The sequence below is a fragment of the Talpa occidentalis genome, unplaced genomic scaffold, assembly GCF_014898055.3.
Source record: "Talpa occidentalis isolate TD23 unplaced genomic scaffold, MPIMG_talOcc4v2.1 talOcc4.4, whole genome shotgun sequence".
Classification (NCBI taxonomy): domain Eukaryota; kingdom Metazoa; phylum Chordata; class Mammalia; order Eulipotyphla; family Talpidae; genus Talpa; species Talpa occidentalis.
Window position 1 is genome coordinate 42,768,137 of NW_023604295.1, and position 23,419 is coordinate 42,791,555.

The 23,419-nt window shown below is 49.3% G+C and overlaps 1 protein-coding gene across 1 annotated transcript in view; it reads left to right on the top strand.

The window, feature by feature from the left end:
• The window catches only part of ITGB5 (integrin subunit beta 5), a 106,952-nt gene that overhangs the window by 73,747 nt on the left and 9,786 nt on the right, over window positions 1-23,419 (top strand). The window contains exons 10-11 of the mRNA XM_037525407.2: window positions 2,823-3,252; window positions 21,592-21,814. Coding sequence (XP_037381304.1) covers window positions 2,823-3,252; window positions 21,592-21,814 — 653 coding nt within the window. The remainder of the gene's footprint in view (window positions 1-2,822; window positions 3,253-21,591; window positions 21,815-23,419) is intronic.

The following is a 23,419-nucleotide window of genomic DNA, read 5'->3' on the forward strand; positions in this document are numbered from 1 at the left end:
CTCATCCAGCTGCTTTCCAACCTCCTCAGATTCCTTCCTGACCCCTCAGGGAAATGGAATTTCTGAATGGAGGGGTGGGCAGGCAGATTTACATGCTCTTCCCAACGAGCTTTTTATAATAGCTCTGTGCCCAGCAGGACCGGAGACTCAGCAGCTGAACTTGAGCTGCTCTCTGGTTACCAGGAGCCGACAGCTAGTACCTCCGTGAGTCCAGTCTTGGCTAGGAAGGACGTCCAGGATGGCCTGCCGGAAAGCCAGGTCCTCCTCACGCCCCCAGCCAGATAGCACAGGAGCTTTTCTAACTCCTGGGTGATCAGCTGCCAGCACTGATTCAGGGGTTCCCCTAACTTCCTTCTCCAGTCACTCCCCAGCGAACGCAGCATGTTTGCAAGAGTCGGGAGATTGAATTGTCTCTTGTTCCTTTATCCCTGGATGCAGGCTAGTTTTCCTGGGGGAAGGTTAGATGCACAGATGACACTCCCCAGTCTTCTCGTAATTAAATGCCTTTGGTTATTGGTTCACATTATGCTTTGTAGTTGTTCTGCTCTGACCCACAGGTGGCTTTGGGTCAGAAGCCCAGGAGCTTTTCACTAACAAGTCCAGGTGGTAGGAGTCTTGGGAAGTAGGAGCCTTGCAGATTGCTGCTTCTCTCTGAGCCTCAGAAGGGAGGGAAGAGCCCATCACCTCTACATTCCTGATGGCCCCATGAGTGGGTGGGGCAGGTGTCACCCCCCCCCCTTCCCATCTACAGGCCCAGGTCATCCCTAGCCCAGGACAGGAAGATCCTGTAGGGGCCCCCAGGCACCACCTTCTAGTGAGTCTGGCCAGATCTGGACACTGGGCTTCTGCCTCATTCCTCCCTGCCAGGAGGTGATGCACGGGAGAGCACAGGTCCCTCTATCCTTACTGTCTGTGACAGCACTGAGCTCACCCATGCCACCAAGCCTGTTTTCACTGGAGTAGTAGGATGCCTCCTCCTGGGGCATGTAAATGAGGTGCTCATGCAGACACCCAGCAGAACACCTGGGTGTGAAGGCGCTCAGCACCTGTGGCTGTGAATGTCTGTAGTCATTAGGCAGATTTCAGTCCTTACCTCCAGAGCTCATCTGTCCCTCAGGCTTATACTTGAACTTGTCTTGACTTTGCTTTTATCAATCTCTCTCTTTCTCTGCTTCCCCCCACTGCCCCATTCCTGCCCCATCCCAGCAGTCTCTCCTGGCTTGATTCTCCCAGTGTCCTCTGACCCTGGTCATCGGCCTCAGTTTACCTGTCCACAGTTATTTCCTTTGACATTTCTTCACTGACACAGAGCTTCGGGGTCTGTTGTCAAGTTCTCTAGAGTTATGGCCTGCTGCCTCGCAGGACTCTTCAGGACCTAGAGGGAGGATCTGTCCTGCTAAGTCTCACATGCCTTCACCCACCTTGGGGGTGTCTCTAGATGTCACAGACTCTGAGGAGGGGCCTTTTAGAATTGGTAAAGACCCCAAATCAATAGGGAGTTGTAGAAAATTTAGAAAAATCATTTTCAACATTCTCCAATAATATATATCATCCAAAGAGTGCTCAGTGAAGCAAGTTATTGATGACTTTTTAAAAGTCAGCTCTTTTTAAAGCAAATAATTAGCAACAGCTAGAAGTGGGTTCCTGACCCACTCTAAGCTTCAGAATGACATGAGGAACCTTGTGAAAAATAAAGACATCTGGGCCTGGATATCTGGAATCGGTGTCTGGAGCACCCCCTTCCCCCCAACACCACCACCACCCAGGGCCCCGTCTCGTGTCTTCTTTTGTGTAGGGTGCACCACTGCTCAGGGTAGATGCCCTTTGGGACAGCATAGGTCAGGGGGTGCCAGCTACCTGCCTATGGATGCCCACAATGCTGCTCTGAGGCCAGTGGGGGTGACTAACTTCACACGCTCCTCTGGCTCCTCTCTGGGAGGGAGGGGCAGGCGGGAGTCGGCCTCTGCTTCGGGAGAGTCCACCTGGCAGCCACCTGGCTTCTCTCACGTTCTGATGGTGTGGGCGACTGCAGCCATCTTTCCTGCACTGACATCTCCTATAGGTCCTTTCGCACTGTTTCCAAGGCAACCCATGAGAAACTCAGGACTTAGAAACATTTCTTTACAAGCTTTTTTGAAAGGAAAAGGTCTGTCATGTGTGGCGCCCTGCAGCAGCCATCACCCTGAGGCCCGCTGTGAAACTGCAGCCACGAGGACCTCTCTGAGCAGCTGGGCTGGGCTGGGCGAGGCTGCAGGTGTGTCTGAGCAGATGGGCTTCACCAGGGGAGGAAAGCTTCTGAGAGAGGCGGGCACTGGCCTGGGTCTGTGGACGCATGAGTTCAGGGAGCATTTGCAGTGCAGTGCCTGGCTCAGAGGACGGGGCCCAGAAAATATCTGTTGCATGAATGACTTTCAAAATGGAAGTAGAGAGGGGAGGGTAGAAGTGAAAAGAAGGGAGAAAAAGAACTGTGGAAACTCCAGTGAGTTTTTATACCTTTTTGTGGCAGTGACTTCCTCAGGGTTGTGAGAACTGAGAGATGATGAGCATTAAAAAGAGAAGCGCAATGCCTGTCAGATGCTGGCATGCCTGAATATGTTCTTCTTTGCTAACATGAGGGAGCTGTGGATCCGAGGCCTCCTGGGCTGCCACTGCATGGCTCTCCCTGTGTGTGAGGATCGGGAGGGATTTCGCTGCAGGTCCTTCATCGAGGACCTCTTGGGAGTTGTTCTTGGGCAGGGCCCCTGGATAATAGGGAAGCCAGTACAGACACCCCGAGGCCCTGGCTCACCGTGAGCATCCTGTTCCCTCTTCCTTCTGCCCAGGCATCCTTCGAGGTGTCGGTGGAGGCCCGGAACTGCCCAGGCAGACCCACGGAGCACATGTTCACCCTGCGGCCTGTGGGGTTCCGGGACAGCCTGGAGGTGGGGGTCACCTACAACTGCAAATGCAGCTGCAGCGCCAACCCGGAGCCAGATAGTGCCAGATGCAGTGGCAATGGGACTTATGTCTGCGGACTGTGTGAGTGCAACCCCAACCACCTGGGCTCCAAGTGCGAGTGTCAAGAAGGGGAGAACCAGAGCTTGTACCAGAACCTGTGCCGGGAGGCAGAGGGCAAGCCCCTGTGCAGTGGGCGAGGGGAGTGCAGCTGCAACCAGTGCTCCTGCTTCGAGAGTGAGTTTGGGAAGATCTACGGGACTTTCTGCGAGTGTGACAACTTCTCCTGTGCCAGGAACAAAGGAGTCCTCTGCTCAGGTAGGTGCCCCAGGGCAACCACTTTTGCTGTGGCCCAAGTCTCTTTAAGACAGCCCCCAAAGCATGTCTTTTACTTACTACCACAGTCCTAGGAGTTAGAACCAAGCTTTACCCATCACCAGAAAACGCTGCCCTGAGACATGTTTCTCAGAGTTGGAGGGGCCTGTGCGGGCCATCCAGGACCTGCCTGCACAGCTTTCCTGACAGGTCACTCTTCAGTCTCTTCTTGCTCCCTTCCTGGGACAGGGAGTGCCCTGGGGCTGGTTGTGGGTATTCCCTTGTTAGATAGCACATTCATTTCCTATTGCAGCTCTAACAAATTACTACATACTTAGCATATTTAAGCAACCCAAATTTATTCCATTATAGTTCTAAAAGTTAAAAGTCTGAAATGAAACTTCTTTGGATAAAATCTAGGTGTCAGCAAGACTGTATTCCATCTCGAAGCTCTAGGCGAGAATCCATTTCCTTGTCTTTTTTCAGCTTCTAGAAGCCATCTGCAGGTCCTTGGCTTGTAGCCCCTCCTCTATTGCGAAGCCAGTGGGGGAGCATCCTCAGATCTTTTTTTGACTCTGCTATCTGCTTTGTTGTCATCACACTTTTTCTGACATTCCTGCTTCTCTCTTAGAAAGAGTCTTGCAATTCCATTGGATCCACAAAGATAACCCAGGAGAACTTCCATCTCAAGATCCTTAGGTGACTCATATCTACAAGGTCTTCTTACCATGTATGTAAAGTAACACAGTCACAGGCGCTAAGGATTAGCCATGAACATTCTTGAAGGCCATCCCTGACATCCTGAGGATGGTTTGAAGGTTCCTTTTTCTATTGAACTGAAACTTGCTACTCAGTAACTTCCACCCAACTGTATGTTTCTCTCTTCTCTTTTTTCCAGGCAGACACCCCAGTCTCTTCCTTCTCTGAGGACTCTATCATTCTGTTACATGTATGTCTCAGAACCAGGTGTGTTGTCATTCTCCACAACCCGGGCTAAGCCCAGAGTCTAGCTGAATGTTTGCTCCCAGGATCTCGCGTTCCTTTAACGCACCCGCATAGTATGCTCACTTTTCCTTTTCTTTTCAGTTAAACAGTCACATCTTACTATTGAGCTTATTTTTATCTTTACTACCAAAATGTGCAGATTTAAGTTTTTTGAATGAACTATAACCAAGCCAAGTTTTTATTGTGTCATGTTTGAGCACTTAATTTTCTTAAATCCAAGTGTAAGACTTGCCGTGGATTCCAATTACATGACTAGCTGGGAGTTCGTATTCTGGGGGGTTGTAAAATAAGATGAGCTGCTTTAAAATTATGTCTGAAAAGCGTCATTCTGTCCAATACCTCCAAATATAGTAAACAGAACAAATTTGGGGAAGACTATTCTTTCTTCCACAAATTGTGTATTTTGCTTTCTAAGACCATTTCTTCCTTGAGAATGGTCTTCCCATTGGGAAATGTTGATTTGAAGGGTACTTAGTATATAGTCAGGAAGATAAAGCACATACATGTGAAACAAATCAGAACATAGACTTGTTCTGTCATGTGGAGGGTGACCACCCATATGGAGGATGACCATTGTGGAGGGTCAGCAGGTGGGGGCAGACCAATTCCGGGGGACAAGTGTGAGTTTAGTTGTGGGTAAGTGGGGTCAGCATGTACAAACTTGGAACTGCTCCAGAAAGAGTGGGCATGAATGTCACTGAAGAGCAAGCTGGGGATGAGTTAGGATTTGATGCCCTAAACATGAAAGGGATCTGCTCTTCCCTGTCACACTGGTAACAGTTTGGTGTCTATTGGCTGGTTCTGTCTGGGTTTGCAGACAAAACCAAGGTGAAATCCAGTAGCACCACATGCTGTTCGTGTCACTGGGGCAGTCATGAGGGTTAGGGAATGTGTGCAAAGAGAGTTGCCTGGCATGAGTGGGCTTGTTGAGCACTGGCTCCTTTATGAGTCTGCCATGCCCTCTGGGACCCCCAGCCGCTGCCAGGGCTCCTTTCCCTGTTAATCTCCAGGCTTTGCCCAGGAGTCCAGCACAGTGGATGGAGCATCCATTCCCTTAGCAGCCACCATCAGAGCGCTCCTGGAAGCCTGGCACCATCTGTAATTGACCTTCTGCAGGGTTTTGTTTTTTAAAGAAACATATCATCAAGCATTATCACAGGACTGTCCTTCCTTTCCCCTCAGGAACCAGAAATAATCCCTCATATATCTTCACCCCACAAGGCTGCTTGCATCCAGGTTGCCTGTGAGTAAGAGCTTCCAAATCAGACGGCATGTGCAAACTCTGCCTCCTGGGTTTGTTGATTTACTTTGCTAAGACGTTCAGGTTTCCTGTTCCCAAACTGGGCCAACAACTCTTGTTTCTGTGTAATTTTGAGAATTGAAAGGAAATGTGTAGATAAAGGACCTGGCGTGGAACTTGGCAGGAAGCGGCCCAGTGCCTGGTGGCTGCCTCCCTTCCCCCTCCCAGAAGTCATAGTCTCTGAACACAGCACCGAGCCAGGAGGCACAGGACGTGCCATGAGGTATGAGTGACTTCCGTAGGGAAATCTTGTCATTTTGAAATAGGAATCGCCCATAGCTGGGTGAATATGCAGTCTTTTTCTCCATCCCCAGAGCCCACAGTTCTGAGTAACCTTGCATTTCAGGATTCTGCCAGACTCGGTGTTCAGAAGCCCCTGGGTGCTCCTCCCTTGCTGCTCCCCTCCCTCTGCACCGTCCTGCTGTGGACAAATGGGAGGTTGGTGAAGCCCCTGAGGCTCCTAAATGCATGATGCCCCAAGTCACTAACTCCCCCATTGCTGAGGTGGCATACCTCTCACCTCCTCAACAAGTCATACACCTTGTTAAGGAAAATTTGAAAAGTACAGGCAAGTCATTAGATGCATGTTCAGGGTGTGCTGTCTGTCCGCTTGGTGGTGACCAGGATTAATTTGGACCCTCTGGCAAACCAGGCAAGGAGCTCTTGCACCCCCTCTTTCAGGTGCATCCCTCCCAGAACTTCCCAGTCGAGAGAAAGACTCCAGATAAGTGGAGGATTAGTCTTAGTTCAAGAATAGTCAAAAGAGTAGAAAGAAATAAAATTAACTGCTCATAATTCCATCACTCATTCTTTGAGGTTAGTATCTTTCATTCTCAAATTTATTTTCTGAGTTACTGCGTGTGTGTTCATGACTATTCTGTGTCTTACCTTTTTTTCGTATGTCTGTGTTCTAAGGAGCACTTGGAATTAAATTACTTTAATACAATGCAACACTGATTAGGGCATTTTGACTCTTTCTGTTGTGCCCCATTAGCATCCTTCACCTCTTTACTTTAAAAGCCACAAGTAGTTGAAGTGTGAGGACGCCCAAGTCTACTTGGAGCAAATACCTTCTGGCATGAGGTCATTGTTGTGTTTGAAGGTTTAGGAAGGCCCAGGCAGGCCTGGATAGTGTGTTAACAAAGTCGTGCTTTTGCATTTGTGTCGTGGTCTGCACTTACTTTGTTGTCTTTTAAACACAACCACTTGTTCGGGAGGCAGCTGTGAATGGGTGGGTGACGAGTTCCAGCCCCCAGTTCTTTGGCACCCACGGTTAACTTGAGGCTTCTACTCTGGAATTGTGTGTGTTGGTTTGAGTTCTTGGATTCATGTTGCATTTGGGGTTTTTGTGGGAAAGAGCCTGTTTCTCAACAACCACTCTGGTCGTGAAGATGCTGACTCAGGCTCATGAGCAGCTGACTTCAGCGTTTTCTGTCTGGCTCACCACTTCCCTGCAGCCTGTCTGCAAGGGACTATGTGGTTGTGATCTGTCTTCACACAGGGCTGGGCTGAGCCAGGGCTGCAACTTGCAGGGATGTCCTAGAGAAACTTCTCTTTAGTCTTGCCATGTACCAGAAGCTTGTAGTTCTTACTTATTCCCGCCTCGCCCTACCCCAACAAAAGGAACAGGACCAAGGGGGAAATGGAAGAGATTGCAGGTTTGTAATATGTTATATGCATCATCAAATTTAGTAGTAAAGCAAATAAGACTAAGGTCTAGGGGCATTTGAGCCACTTTGTTCCTCCTTTGTGCCACATGCACGTTGCCTGTGCAGACAGGACCCGTGTGTTTCCCTCTGGTGTCTGGAAGCATCCTGAGCCAGAGAATGGTCCTGCCCATAAACTGCTCCTGTGTGTGCAAAGGGAGCTTCATGGGGCCACTGTGAGAGCTTTTAGTCTTTTGAGTCTTGTAAAATGTTGACTTTTTGGGGTCCCTCTACTAATAGAAAATGAGAACTAGGGTATGGTCTGTTTGTTTTTAATGTAGTCAAGAGTTTGTTCTTTGTTGGTTTCGGTACCCAAACAGTGCATTTCCTGGGATTTCAGGTAAACCTGTTGAAATCAGTCCCAACCCTGACTCTCTGATGCTTTCAGCAGTCTCTGTACCTAAAATGGCTACACTGGGGTAGATTGGATAATTTGCTAGTACTCAGCATATTTCTTGAGTTTCATATATTTGGAAAATCTAAATCAAATAAGATACAGAATTTTGAACAGAACCCGTTTGGCCTGTGACTGTGATATTCCAGAAGTACATCCAAGAAAGCTCTCTAGTATTTCACTTCATCTAATAGAGTATTTGGCTTATCTCTCCATCTACCCATCTAACTGTCCACCAAGCCCTTAATGTGTGGTGGGCAATTAGATGTCAGGGGGCATCTGTAGTTCTCGCCCAAACACTAAAAAAAAAAAAGTGCAGAGTGAAACAAGTGGTGTAATTCCTATTTGGTCAGAACCAGGGTCCAAGCACAGGTTCTGGGTTTGGGCTGAGTTTCCAGAAGGCTTCATTCACATGGTTTTGCTGAAATTCTCCAGATAAAGTGACACTGACATTCAGGTCTAGTTCTAGACTTCTTGACTCTCAACAAATGAAGACTTCCTTTAGCAACAGATGTGTTTTAAGAAGTGCTTCTCACCATATTTATTCCATTTTTTTTTTCCAGAAATGTAGTTTTCACACTCAGAGTCAGTAGCCTGGTGACTAACTACTCTGGGGCTAAGGTGGCAGTTTGACCTTCTGTCCCTGCATTATATACAGTTAGCGTATTTCATAAATGACTTGTTACAGGACCATCTTGAATGTGGTTTCAATGACACAGAAATCCAAAAGTACCTTTTAAATGAATCAAGTTTTGACACATTTAATTTCCTAGGAAGGGGCCTTTTGGTAGGAATGCTACCACTGTGTGCCTCAGGTGGGAGAACCTAGAAAGTTCTCCATGTTTCTTCATATATGTTAATCTCTGCTCAGTTTGCTTTGGTTGTCTGGATGCTATTTGCAAAAATATATATCTTGTATAGAAAGGACCCTTCTCTCCTAAAGGAATATCCTGTGTAACCATTTCCATCACCTAATTTGTATATAAATCCTAATCGTGCATGGGACAGCAATGCCAAGAAGTCACATTCCGCTTTCTGCAGTCACTGGTGGATGGGGTGCTCAGGGTATGGGGACTCCCAGAGGAGAATTTGTCCCAAAGCTACTCAACTCTCAACAACTATGATGGACCAGTACTTAGGAAAGGCACTTCCATGGAGACTGTTTACTAGGCTGGTTGAGCGCCAGTGCGTGGTCTGCAGGGTTGCACCAGTATCTGGCAAAGTTGCCAGAATTGTGTTGCTGGTGAGCATACAGATGTCTCCCCACGACCATGGGAACCCTGCAGGTCCTTTTGAAGCATCCTCCTGTAATGGGTAGAAAATGACCAGGTGAGGCAAAAACTGGATTCCCAACCTGGCCCTGACCTTTTCTATCTCTGTGGCCATGGTCTCTTCACTTACCCTCTGGGATCCCATTCTTCTTACCTATCAAATACACCAGAAGTTTGTTGTGAGCCCTGAACAGGACGGTGTCTGCAGAGGTCCCCGTGTGCTGCCTCTCATCAGGGGTGTAGAATAAATGTTACTCTCTGGTCTCGCCACCTCCTCCCCAGGAACGTTTCCTTCCAGGGATAGAAGCATCAGACACATTCATGGCATCCAAACAGGTTGGTTTCAGAAGTTCTCAATTTGATAGAAATCCTGTAAGAATTCCGTCTGCATCAAGTTCACCTTGAGAGCAAAAAGTTACCAACATTTCAGGCAGAGTCGTATGATAAAGCAGTGCTGCTTTCAGCCACGTGGTCCTGGTGAGCTGGGCTGCTCTTCTCTGGAGTCAGCCGGCCTCTTGCCGCTTGTGGTTGGAGAAAGCTCTTTGGAAAAACCAGAGCTTAGTGAGTATCTTAGACAACACAGTGATGGATATGGAAACCCTCTGAGGGTCGTTTTGATTTAGGTAGGTGGCTGCATTCACCTCCCTCAGCAAGAGTTCATTGAGTGCCCCTCAGTGCCAAGCATTCTTGGGTGCCAGGGCCAAAGGGTTGGAGTTACTCACAGTCTTGAATTTAATTTCCAAAGTTTTGTTGTCCCTGGAAAGCTGTGAGAGGGCTCTGTAACTGAGAGAGTTATTCTTTTGTTTCTTTTGTTTTGGTTTTTGGTTTTTGGTTTTCAAAATAGTTCTTCTTAAAGCTCTCTTGGTTCCATTTCTTGGGTGCTGAGATGTTGCTTTGAGTTTGTTCTTGATTTTGGAAACTGTGACTTAACTAATGATAGGTCTCTGCTGCTCCTTGTCTCTGGTGAGTGGGTGGGGTTGGATAAAGTGCTGTTTTCCTTTTGGGGTGAATATCCATGGTGCGCAGAGCACTGACCTAAGAACCCCACCCAGACCCGAGTGCTCTCTGGCGTCTGTAAGTCACTGAGTAAGTCCAACCTGCTGGAAATTTTATTTCCTTTTTTCTGAGGCACCTTCCTGAGCCCTGACTGTTGCCCTCTTAACACCTCTGCCCACAACCACCAGCCCTCCCTACCCAAATCCCCACCATCCCTAAGGTAAAGGAATATACTTCCCGGGTTGATATGTTGTTTGACATTAAATTGACCATTAGCAACAGGCAGATGTAATAATACAAGGAGAATCTATTTTAATGCCCTTTTGACTACATTGGGTGGTGTCCTTGGAAAAAAAATTGAGGCTGATTTGTTAGTATTTTGCACTCAGCCTGAGCAGGCACTACATAGTAGGCTTATTTGCAGCTTTTCTTAACAGTACCAGTCACACAGGTAACTGTGTGTTACCTGCTCTAACTGTCTACATTTGGGAAAACTGAGGCCCAGAACCTAGACTAAAGCTCCTTGTGATTCTTGATTATAGATTCAGACCTAGAAAACATTGCAACTAAATAATTATTTTCATTTCTACATAATCTTACTTATTTTGATTTGCCTTAGACCCTTCCCAAATCTCTGAATTACCAGTTACCACCACCCAAGCACTTAGCTTATATATTCCAGGTCTTACCTAATAAGTGCTCATTATCTTGACCAAAATTTTAAGAAACTTTTTTTCTGCTTTCGTGAGTTTCCCCGAGTTATGTTAGGATATATCCAAGCAGGCTTGAAGGACCCACATGCCAAGGGACCAACTGAGGTACCTGTTACTTGATGGAAGGCAAGAGTGCTCCTCCAGTATTTGACTGGGTGTCTGGCTATTGTTATTGATTATGTTGAATATGCTTTTAAAAATGAACCTTTGTCAGCCTATTCTAGTTTGTAGCACCCTCTTCACATGAATAATCTCATTTAATCTACCAGTTAATGTGGCTACTACTGACCCTCCCATGTGGGGGAGGCTATGACTAAGAAGATTGACATGTTGGTCATACTCCCTACCAATGGTTGGCTCCAAGCCTTGCCCCAAGAGAAGCCGACCTCCCCTAACCCTCAGGGGGTGCTCTTCTGTGAGCTGCCATTTCCTACCATCTTGTGACTTGGCAGGGTTCCGACAGCCAAGGTTCAGCATGGCCCACTCATGTGACCTTCCAAACAACTCTGTCCAGTGACAGCGCTGCACCAGTCTCTGAGCAGTGGCCAAGGGAGGGTGGACTAGGACAGCTGTTAACCAACCACAAAAACATGACAGCTTTCCAGGTCTAAAATAGTAACCTCTTCCTGTTGCAATGACCAAGAGGGTAGTGAATTCATGTCTCTCCAAATGTGGTTGGCATTTCCCCAGCAGGGCCTGCCAGGAAGATTGGGCAGGGTGAGCCACACTCAAGATGTTGATTTGAGGTCCCTCTATTTCTTTTGACCACAGGCCTTCTGTTTTTCTTTCTGAGTCAGCATTCTCAGGGTCCTATGAGGACTATGGGTCGTCTCACTCAGCTGTTTACAGACTTCTTTGAAACTGGAAAGGTGAGTTCATTAAAGAACATGGCATTTTCCATCTTCCCTCCATTGCCTTAGTCTCCCTGTGATTGATAGAGTTGGGCCAGAGACCATGTCCTTTCATTCTCCCTTCATGTGGAATGCAATAGTAACTAGAGGGACTTGGCAGTTGGATGTCAGCGTTGACAAAATAGGGGCTAAGAGACCAGAAATCAAAGTTCTTTTTTGCAAGGCTAAGTTGCCTTAGATGCTGAAGTCTTAGCTTTCTAGCCAATGCTGTCCTCTCAGAAAGTAATGTTGAGGTTTGATGAAGCTTTGCTTAAAACTACATCACCGTATTATTTAGAAGTGGTCACATTTTGCTGCTCAGATATAGAACACAGCATGCAGTCCAGCAGATGAAGGCAATAGGTGAAGCACCTTGTCAGGGCTGGTTCACCTTGTCAGGGCTGTTAGGAAGCACCTTGTCAGGGCTGGTTCGTGGACACTAAGCCAAGGACAGAGGAGCAGCTGTCCTGAGACTAAGGATGCATCCCTGTTCGCGTCTCTGAAGAGGTGTGGTAGAGAAACCTGTACAATGTGCAAGAACAGTTGGGGGATGCAAACCCCATGACTTCTGCCTGACAGTGACCTTACTCTGCCAAAGGAAAGAGAATTTAATCCCTTTTTCTCAGGTTACCCTGAAGTCTCTGGGTTTCTTGGACATTTGTTAAGAATTTGAAATATCTTAAGAATCACACTTAAGTCATAAGCATCAATACTTCTGATCCTCTATAGTACTGGATGTCTTCCCTGAGAATTTCAGTATAGTCCTAATCATGTGCACAGCTTCCAACATGTTCTAAGCACCTACTGTGTGCATCCGCACCATCCTGAGCACTGGGCATAGCAAAGTCAAACACTGTCTTTAATCTTATATGTGTTTGCAGGCAAATGAGTAAAGAAACAAATACACCCAGGTGGTAAGTGATTCTATACCAGTGCTCACCCTCTTGGTAAGTTTTTGGGTCAACTTTCAGATATGCCTGGTTTTCTTCAATCTTAAAAAAACAAATGAGAAAAGACTAGAAAAAGAGAAACCCTCACACCCCCCCCTTTCACTCACTGCCCCCATTTCTTTTCTCCATATTCACAGTCTTATTCCTCAAATATTTGTTTACATTTACTGTCTTCATTTGTCACCTATCAGTCAGCCCTCACCTCAGTCCAGTTTGGATTCAGCCTTGAATTCAAGTCTTTCCATATCCAGGTCTTTCTGGATCTCTGATGCCTTGTCCTGATACACCTAGGAGACTTTTGTAGCCTTAACTTCTTGCCTTGACTTTTCAGTAGCAGTTGACACTGTTGACCTTGGCACCGAGGAACACGCTCCCCCATTCAGTGCTGAAACTGTCGAGGTCCTGGGCCTCTCGTGGGAGTCTCATCCTGCTTGTTCCTTCAGTTGCCCTTACGTTGCTGACTTGCTGCTCAGCACCCTTTAGCTCCTTGTCTTCTTAACATCTCCCCTGGGGTGTCTTAAGTGCAGGATTTCCCAAACTGATCTTATGGTTTTCTTCCCAGTCTTGGTTCCCTTCTAAGTTTGTTGTTTTTTTTTTTTTAATCTCTGCCTTTCATCCAGCTGCGGAAGCCAGAAATCATCCCTTTTCCTACCTTATCAACTCCTGTATCCCATCTGCCACCAAGTCTTATCCACTGACCTCTTACATTTCTTCGAAATTCATCTTTTCTCCATTCTTCTGCCATCACCCCAGTCTGCTCTGTTCTCCACACCACGATATCATGGTTTCCAAGCATAAGCATGCTACAGTTCAGCTCCTTTTCAGAGGCTGCAACTAGTTTGGAATGGCCAGGACTTGGGCTGGGGCAGAAGGGGCAGGAGTGGAGCCCCGCAAGGTGGACTGGGGTGCTGGGCCCTGGTTGCTGACTTGACCTGTTATGTTGTGTACAAAATATAAATACAGAAGCAGTACTTTAGGTGATTAGCAGCCATTGGAGGGTTTTCAGCAAAAGTGTCATCCATGGTTTACATTTTAGAAAAATTATTGAGGCGGCCACAGAAAAACTCACTTGGGGAACTGGCAAACCATAGAATGAGAAATCGGGCAGGAGAACGCCACAGCTTGCCTCAACAGAACTGTTGTCCGGTCACGGGGTCTGAAGTAGAAACTCAAATGCCTCAGTCACTCCACAGTGATCCTCCCTCCCTTTTGTTGCTTGTGTCCCCTCCCCCACCCGTCCATCTATGTGCGCACACATACAGACAGCAGGCCCAGATCTAACCGCTTGCTACTACCCTTCTAGTAAATCTCTCCTTTTCAGGTACTTCCCTTCCAGGCTACCACTCTCTACACGTCCGCAGATGAACTCATGCTACTTTTTTGCACTCACAATGCCCTCTCTCCTTGACTATTTTTAAGTCTACAACTGAACCAGGAGCATATTCCAGATTCTCCAGATTTGTCCCTGCCCTGCCCTCACATGGCAATGTCAACAGTGGATGCACCATAACCTACTGCCCTTAGTCTACAGATAAGAAAATGGGGGAAAGAGTGAATTTTAATGGTCAGTGATTAAAAGGGCCAGCCTGCAGATGGGGTTGTTGCACTTTTTTAACTATACCAGGCCCTCAGGCCCTCAGTCACTGTGAACATTTATGCTACCTACGTGGTGTTGATATTTTTATCACTTGATCACAACTGGATTGAACTGGGGAAGCAGTGCATGTGGTGATTAGGAATATTGGCTCCCATGTGTTACACATGTGGTTCCAGTCTCTACCCTGATGCCTACCTGCTCTCTAACTTTGGATAAATTACTTGGCCTCTCTGTGCTTCATTTTCCATATTTACAGAAATTAGGGCAATAATTGTAACACCACTTTAGGGTTATTGGGAACACAAATGAGATAATCCCTGTCAAGTGCTGGGAACAATGCCTCATCTTTTTGTAAGTATTCCAGAAAGCTGCTCTATTAGGAGATTTCAGTGCTTGCTGTTTCAGTGGAATTTGACGTTTCTTGAAGGCGTAATTCATTTCTCTGTTCACATTCACAAAGAATTCCTCCCATCTTATAAGGCAGACAAGGCACCGCCCCTCTTTGTTAACAAGGAAATTGGACTGCTGCCCAGAGCCACCAAGTAGGCATCTGAGCTTGCCCAGAAGCACTGTTCAGAAAGGATTTCCCAGCCCAGCAACTCCAAGGTGGTTCAGGGAGATTGACGAGGATGGGGCAGAGTTGGTTAGAGGGGGCTGAGTTGGGTACAGGCCAGTGCTGAGCAAGGCAGCGATGTGCCTTCTTTGTGGGAGGGGCGGCCTTCCTTGGCAGGTTCTCCAACCAGGAACCCCTCCTGGCAAGTGAGTGCTCTATTTATGGGCTCAGGAAGCCCGTAGTGAGAAGCACGCAACTCGTCAAGAGCAGCTTCTTTCTTGGTTTATTTTTTTTCTACAGAGGTACCTGGAGTCAGGTTAAGATCCCTTCGGAAGGAACTGGGAACATGTCCTGTGCATTTCAAATATCCATTCCTGACATTTTGGGGAGCCAAAGTCAGCTGAGGGAAGAGCAAGATAAAACAGTGGGAGGGGCACGTTCTCATGGGACCCGATAGGGAGATACGCTGAGAACACCCTGCCACAGGGCTGAGCTGGGCCGCGTGAGGACATGGGAGGGCCTTTATATAACACTGACCTGCTTGTCAACAAGGAATCAGAAAGCACCTCTCAGGAGGGACTTCCCTTCCCGTTCAACGGCCCCACAGCAAGGCCGTGCCCTTTGGAAGCTGGTAGATATTGTGGACCCCAGAGAGGTCAACTCATGTCTGGTTTTGGTTCTTCACGGAGATTTGCGTTGACCTAGCGGGTGAGTGCTGGGCTGCCTGTGACAGTGAGGCCGCCTCCGCTGCTGTGTGTCCCTCAGGTTCTGAGGGCTATGGGGCTCATTCTAGTTATAGGGCCTCTGAATCACACAGGCCCCAGTGACAGGAAACACATAAAGCTCCTGGGTGGTTTCTTACTCTTTTTAAGATGGTTTTTGGGGAGTTCTGGGAGCTAGGCCAGGATCTCGCCCAGAAGTGTCCAGAACACAGACAAGATTTCAGTGACAGGTTTCCCAGTACACACCCCTTTTTTTTCTCTTCAATTCCTGTTTTTTTAGGGCAACCTGTTCTGAGAGGAGGGGGGACAAGAGAGCAGAGAGGAGGGGCCCTGCGGGCTGTGAGGAGAGGGCCACACAGGGGGTAAGACTCCCTTGGGGGACCCTGAGAGAGGCAGAAACTGAGAGGGAATGAAAGAGAAGTGAATGGTGTGTGCCGTGCGAGACCCGCTGAGGCCCGGGACAGTGAGTCGGGACTTGGAGAAAGAACAGGGGAAGTGCCTTCCTGTCTCCTCCTTCGCCTTCTTGGAGCTAAAATGACCTCCAGCTCCGGCAGGGGACAGACGAGGAAGCTGCCCCTGAGGGATGCAAGGGAAGTCACGATGCCTTCCCAGCTAGCTAGATGGAAACTATTTTTGGACCAGCTATAGAGAGAGGATTTGTACTACCCAGTTGTGACCCCAAGCCCCGAGCTGGGCGAGGGTGGGGAGGCAAAGGGGCTTCTCATCCCTGCCCCCATCCAAGCTGGCCCCTCCTTCCTCCAGGCCCTCAGGCAAGTTCTCTGAAGTCACCCTTGACTGTCCTCTTCCTGCCGCATTGCCTTGCTGTCCTCTGTGGTGCCCCGTGCCCCCACGGCCCTGGGCATCAGCTGCGCAGCTCTCCCAGGACCTCGGGTTCTCTTGCCTTGGAACTGGACTCAGTAACCCGATGGGAGCTTTTAACCCTGAACGTCTTTGACCTGATTTCATAGAAAGAGTTCCCCCTGCATTCGCTGAGTATCTACTCCACTTCCTCCTCCACACACCCCTTTTAACAGCAGTGGGGGGAGCTGGCATTTACTGAGCACTTCCTAGATGCCAGACACTGAGTTCTTTAAGACGGAAAAGTGATTGCACGCACACAGCCAACCCCACAAGGGAGGCATTTGCAACAGCCCCACTTTAAAATAAAGAAATCAACATACATAGTTAAACACCAGTTCCTGCTGGTCAGTAGGAGAATCAGGAGTGCCAGCCGCCACTCTGGGTCTGGAAGCCACGCGTCTCTACTGCCCCGTTTCCAGAGTTTGCTGTCTCTCTCCTCTGTTCCTCACCCAGCTCCTTTCCATCTCAGCCTTAGGCGGAAGTCCCTACCCCTGTCCTTCCTGAAACTGCTGTTCCCTGAAAGCAGTGGGGGGACCTGGGGGAAGCAGGTCTCCTCCCGTGCTTGTCAGCACTCTCCTTGGGCCTCAGTGCTCGCTCAGATCTTTGCTTTCTGTCCTCTTGAGCTCCCTTCACCTCCTGAGGAAGGGTGTGCCACTCCACTACCTGCTCCTCGACTCCTCCTCTACCTTGTCTATACCTCCTGGTCGCCCCTTCCATTCCCCAAAGATCTCCGTACCCACCTCCAGTTTGCCCCCTGGCCCCCAGCCCCACTGTCTGGGGGGCCCAGGCAGCCCTGGGACAGACTGCCCGCTTCTCTCGGGGTTCTTTGCTGCTCAGCTTCTGTGGCAGTTGCAGCAATTCCCGCCACCACTTCCTGGCACCCACGTGTGCCAGATTCCACAGCAGGAGCTGTGCTTGTAGCGGTGCCAGTATCTCTGACAGTGCTCCCATGCGGAAGTCAGCATCTTCATGGAGAGCTGAGGAAATGGATCCTCAGACAGGTTTAGGGACTTGTCCAAGGTGACACAGAGCCTGGCAGTGGACACACTTGCAGCTGGTGCTACCGAGACCCCTCAGTGGCCCATCACCCTGAACGCCTCCGCTACTGGAACTGGAAGCCCTGGCCATGCCCTCACCCCGCCTGCTCCCCCTTCTCCTCCATCCCTCTCCACCCTGCTCTCTGCAGGGTTTTACATCCCACGGATCCCTTCCCTTCTCCCCAAATGTTCTCTCTTCATCATTCAGCAAAGTACTCAAATGTGTCCCATCTGCAAAGCCCCTGGCCTCCTCCCTCCTCATCTCTCCCTTTCCCTGCACGAGGTTACTTGTGGGAGCTGCTCGTGCTCACTGTCCCACTTCCTCCCCGTCTAGACCAGCTGGACTCTGCTGTCACCACCTCACGGCCTGTGGTGAGACCCAGTAGCCGCTGCAGGATTTACCCTCCTTGACCTCTGCAGAATGTCAAGGCTGACCTTCCTCTCTCAGCTCTTTCAACATCCAGGCCGCTGGTTCCCCTCCCTCCTCTCTGCCAACTCCTTCCCAGCCCCCCTTCAAGGGTCCCCCTTCTTCTAAATAGCCTTCATTCTATTTTATAAAAGGAGGCAAGGGGCCACCTCTTGGCCCACTGCCCACACAAGCTCTGTTTTGCTGATGGAGAGCTGTTGAATTCTGTAGAGCTGAGATTTGGTATAAATAGACACATTTACAACTTCCTGTCCATTTAGCCATCCATCATTCTAACAAAGGTAGTACGAATAATAACTTGCACATGTAGCAATTCACAACTTACAAATGCTTCCACTTGCCCTTCACTATTGCTGTCTATGCGTAGGGGAAATGTTATGTCTGTATAATATTAAACTGGCATCGTGAAATTCAACTCAACTTTCCTGAGGTTTGGGGGTAGCATTATCAATGAGCTTTAATTTGGTGAAGAGTCCCTGCTTAGACCCTCTGGGGTTTGTTAGCCGGTATCAAGTTTCTAATCAGTTCTACTGTTACTGATCTTAGGAGAGGGACCTTTGTCATTTTAATTGTCCATGTTCCTGCCAGGGCATTAGGGTTGCTCAGTGGCTGACCAGAAGGCATTTCTGAGCGTGAGTGAAGTTTGAGGGATGGACAGATGAGCCCTCCCTGCAGGAGATGAGACATTTGGATGAGGATAAACATGACCGATCAGTGTCGTTTTGGAGACCTATTTGGGTCACACTTTATGAAGGAGATTTGGAAGCTTTAAGCCAAGACAGCAAGTAGGTGCAGCTTGTGTGCCAGCTCTCACAGCTGGTAGGACCTATTTGGAGTACAGTGTTGAGGAGGATTCTGAAGCTAAGCCTGGGCTCCTTGGAGAAGAATCCCATGTTTAGACAGCGCTGTCCTCCATGGGTGTGAAGGAAGACACTGCAGCTCTTCCACACCTTTGCTGGGGCTGCTTTTGCTTGTCTTTGAAAGGCGGTGACATAACCTACACTGGGGCTCTCCAGGGAGTCACAGAGGGCAGCATTCCCGTGGCTTCAGCCATTTCACCAAACCTGGAGCCCAGGACTTCTTTCCTAGTTTGGCTCGTGGGACCTGACTGTAGAGTCCTCTTAAGAACCAGAACTTAAGGGCCACTGCAGCAGGAGTTCGATCCCCCGCCAGGGAGTTGCCCACATGGCGCAGCAGACCTCTCCTGTCTTGCCCGCCACTCCCTCAGCAGTGTGTTTCAGCAGATCCACCTGTTCTGCTCCCCACTCTGTCTCTGGTGAATCCTCTCACCCCCCACACCTCTGGCCTGTACCCCAGCTCTTGTATGCATAAATACATAAATCTTTACCAAAAAAAAAAAAAAAAAAAAAAGAACCAGAACTTAAGACCCAGACCCGTGAATGTCCCCTTGCTCGCCACCCCCCTGGAGTCGCCTGGAGCACCTCATGCTCAGACCACATTGCAGGGTCTCTGTTCATGTCCTTCTTATGTCCTTGTGCTCAGAAGGCTTTCAGGAAAAGCTTGTGTCTCTCGAGCTGAGTCCTGGCCTCCCCAAGAAACTGCAGTAATTGGTGAATCACCAGCCCCCCTTTCCGCCTGCCCCTTTCACTCTAACGCTCCTCCTGAGCCCTAGGTCTGGGGCATGCCCTGGGCTGGGTTTTGCGCTCGGGCCTGCAGGCTATCAGTGTTCCCAAAGCACCGGAGTCACTTGCCGATCACCATCGTGGTGGGAAATGCAGGACAGTGGGCCCCCTGCCTGGTCTGCGTCCCAGGGAACAGGTCCTTTAACAGACACGCACTGCACCCGAACCCAAACCCAGCCACGAAATAATATAGCACCTCTGCTGCAAACCTTTGGCAGTTCGGAATAGTGTGTCTGATTATACTTGGATACCTTTCTGTGGCTGCCCAAGACAATCAGAGTAAGAAGAAAAACGGAGGGACGCGGGCCGCCCTCCCTCCCCAAGTGCTCTGCCCTTCTCTGCGTTTGCCTCCTCCCACCGCACATCGGGTAACCCCTGAGCAGGGTGCTGCGCTCTCCTGTGGCTCGTGCCTCACACACCAGCTTCTGGCAGTTACCTTGTACTCCACAGACTTCCCTGACCTCACCTCTCCCGTTAGGTTTGCCGTATGCCTTCCAACTCCCTGCGAAATGGGAGGGCATGTGCCCAGTTCAAGATCTGCTGTGGCGCTGAGCCCCTGGCAAGTGGAGTGGCTGCCCAGAGTAGGAGGCTTGGCTGTTCCAGATGGTCTTCCTGCCACCTCCAGCTTCTGGGCACCACAGAGCAGACAGAGCGGGGAGGGAGCCAGGAAATCAGTGGTGGGTGAAGAGTTGGGTCCTGATCTGAAGTGTGGGTCACACCCTTTGGTGGTCTCAGAGAAGGTTCTAGGATCCAACTACTAGGAAAATTGACACAGGTGAGGGAGAAAAATCCAAGACCCCCAGCCTGTCCACTTCCCACCCTCCATACCTCTAGTCTCCAGCTAATAGTCTAAATTCTAATCCTATTAGCCCTGGCACAATGACACGAGGGAGAAGAGCATGCTGCAATGGTAGTGTAAAGAAGAGTCTTAAAAATTAAGTGCATTTGTAGTAGCGCTTTCCACCTCTGTTAGTGTAGAGAATCGAGAATTCACTTTAGGTTCTTGCTCCCCTTTGTAGTCCATGCATTCCACTGCACAGCAGACACACGAGTCTCTGAGCCAAGTGATTCCCCTGCCCTTGCCTGCAAAAGCTTGAGAGGATACCTCCCCGCGCCTTTTGCAGGCTGTGGAAAAGGCCCTCCTGAAAGGTGGAGCAGGCAGCCATCACCTGGTTCCCGTCATGATCAGGGCCTGTTCTTTTCTCCTGTAAGGCAGCAGATTTTGGCAAACCGTGGACTTGGAGCCAGACTCACTTTTTCAGGTGCTGGCTCCACAGTCACTAGCTCTATGATCTTCAATGTGCTGCTTCCCTTTTCTGGGTCTCAGTTCTATCACTTATGAGATGAGGATAATGATAATACTGACCAGGTGGGATAATTGCAAGCCTGTGGTAGCTTATGCAGGTGTGGCCTGACATGCCCAGAGAGCACTGTTCCGTGTAAGCTGCTGCTGCGGCTCTGGGCACCTGTCCTAAGTCATCCCACGCCAGACCACAGGGCCAAGGCCAGAGCATGTTCAGCATTTCACTAAGACTGACAACTATGTCAGTTTCCTGTTGCTTTTGTAACAAATTAACCCACGTTTAGTGACTTAAAACAACACACATCTAACATACTCTTAGAGTTCTGGAAGTCAGAAGTCGGAAATCGTTTTCTCTGGACTGAAGTCAAGGTGTCATCCAGGCTTCCTCCCTCTGGAGGCCCTGGGGGAGGGTGGTTGCCTCTTCCATCTTCTAGAGCTGTGCTCCTTGCATTCCTTGGCTCATGGCCTCTTCCTCCATCTTCAAAGGCAGCAGCTGGCATCTTGCGTCTGCTCTCTCCTTGCTGCCGTCTTCTCTAGCTGCTCTCTCTGCCCCTTATATGCACCCTCCCAGTTGTATTTTAGGGCCCCCTGGATGATCCAGGGCAATGACCTTGTCTCCAGATCCTTAATTTAAACCCGTCTGCGATCTCCTTTGCCATACAAGGTGCGGCTCATAGGTTCTGGAGAATAGGGTATGGACATTAGTCACACAACATCTGAGGCGGGAAGAACCTCCCCAGAGTCCTGGTCCTGTGCATGACTTATCCAACTTCTCAACCAACCTGGAGCCCCACCCCAGACCCAGCCAGGCCACACAGGCTGCCCAGGGCCCCTGCTACACTCCATGCCAGCCCTTTCTGTCTCCCCAGACAGACTTTAAGGACACATCACTGCCTGGCACGTAGTGGGGACAGGGCAGGTGGCTGTTTGTGTTGATGCAGGCAGGCCCTGATGTGCTCTGCATGCCCTTTTAGGTCATGGTGAGTGTCACTGTGGAGAATGCAAGTGCAACGCAGGTTACATTGGGGACAACTGCAACTGCTCCACAGACATCAGCACATGCCGGGCCAAGGATGGCCAGATCTGCAGTGACCGCGGGCTCTGTGTCTGTGGGAAGTGCCAATGCACAGAGCCAGGAGCCTTTGGGGAGACATGTGAGAAGTGTCCGACCTGCCCAGATGCTTGCAGCACCAAGAGGTAATGGCACCCACCCACCGCCCTCAGTCCTCTGTACCAGGCCTGCCTGCCAGCCTGTCTCCCGCATCTACCCCACCCGGCCTGCTGGCTAACAAAACTCTTACTAACATTAACTGAAATAGTGTCCTTCAAACTCTGGTTCCATAGTGATTTTGTGGGAAGATAGGACAAAAAAACAAAACCACTGTTCCGTTCTAGACAAGTTTAGAAATTATCGTTAATAAGAGAAATGAAATTAAACTGGTTTTGGTACCAAAATGGCACCCTCTTCGAGTTTTTAGTATGCCATTGTGCATGTCAGAGGGGGGCAGTGTGCATCTTTTTTTTCCCAAATGAACTTGATATCCTTCCCACATTAACATCTGCCATATAATGTTTCACAAAACACATGTGTGGGAACTGTTGCTTTAAACAAAATCTAATCAGAAGGTACATGAGATAGGATGGCCCTGACCTAGATAAGCATGCCAGAAACTGCAATGGCTTCTGCATTTTCTGCTCCATTTATAAAGATAATGGGCCGCTGCGCTGCTGCTGAGCGCAGCGATTGTCTAGACTTGGGCTCGCGCCTTTGACGGACTCAGCCCAGGTCTCTTTCCCTGTGCTGACCTCCCCGTGGCTCTGCCCTATACGCTCTGCAGAGTGTGAATGACAGGGAACCACAGAAATCAGAGTTATGTTGGAAGGACAGCGAGAGGCAGTGTCTTGAATTTTGCTAGAGAAACAGCTGTGTCATCATCACCCGCGCTCAGGGGCCAGGAGGGCGGGGAGCCGGGGCACGGGAGTCAAGCAACTAGTAAGACGGGCGGCGGCGTTTCTCTTTGGCTGGGGAACGCATCTGTGCGATTTGCTTTTGGCAGATTTCCCCTGCGAATGTCTGGCCCAGGCTGATAATGAAATGAGTTCATGCTCCCTGGCCTGCCCTGGCTGCTGGTCAGTCCGTGCTCAGAGATGTTCTGGGTGGCAGAACCCCTGGTTGGACATGTGCCACAAATAATCCAGGCGCGGTAAGAAAGCTGGCTGCCAGCAAGAGACAAGGTAGACTGGGCCAGATTTTATGTTGTTTCATTGAAGGGGCGCTGCAGAGAGTAAAGGAGAAGAAAAATAGCTAAAAGTGTTCAGAGTGGAGAAACAATAGAAATTCAAGTAGAAACAGCAGAAATTCAAGTAGAAACACCCAGGGGAGGACTTTGGATTCTGGATCCGAAGCCCAAATAGCTGTGGCGTCCCAGCCGCTATCAGCTGTCCCCCAGTTCCCACCATAAGAACCCTTTTGAGGATAAGCTCCCGGGCCTTGGGGCACACCGGGTGAACGGGAAGCGGGGACCAAGCAGGACAACACACATGGAATTAATAGAAGCGGATAAAGCCCTCTGCTTCCCCTCTTGTGCAGCAGGGAGACCCTGCAGGGGTGACTTAGGGCCGTTAAAAGAGCCCCCGGGCCAAACCTACTAGCTTTGAATGTTAAAAGGATTCATTTCCTAAAAGACCTAGACCTGAGAATTTATCCATTCAGTAATAGCAGAAAAGCAAAGAGAGCAGAGGGGCCGGGAGGGAACCCCAACCTCCTTTCTCACTTGTCTCTGAACCACGCTGACCCGCTGT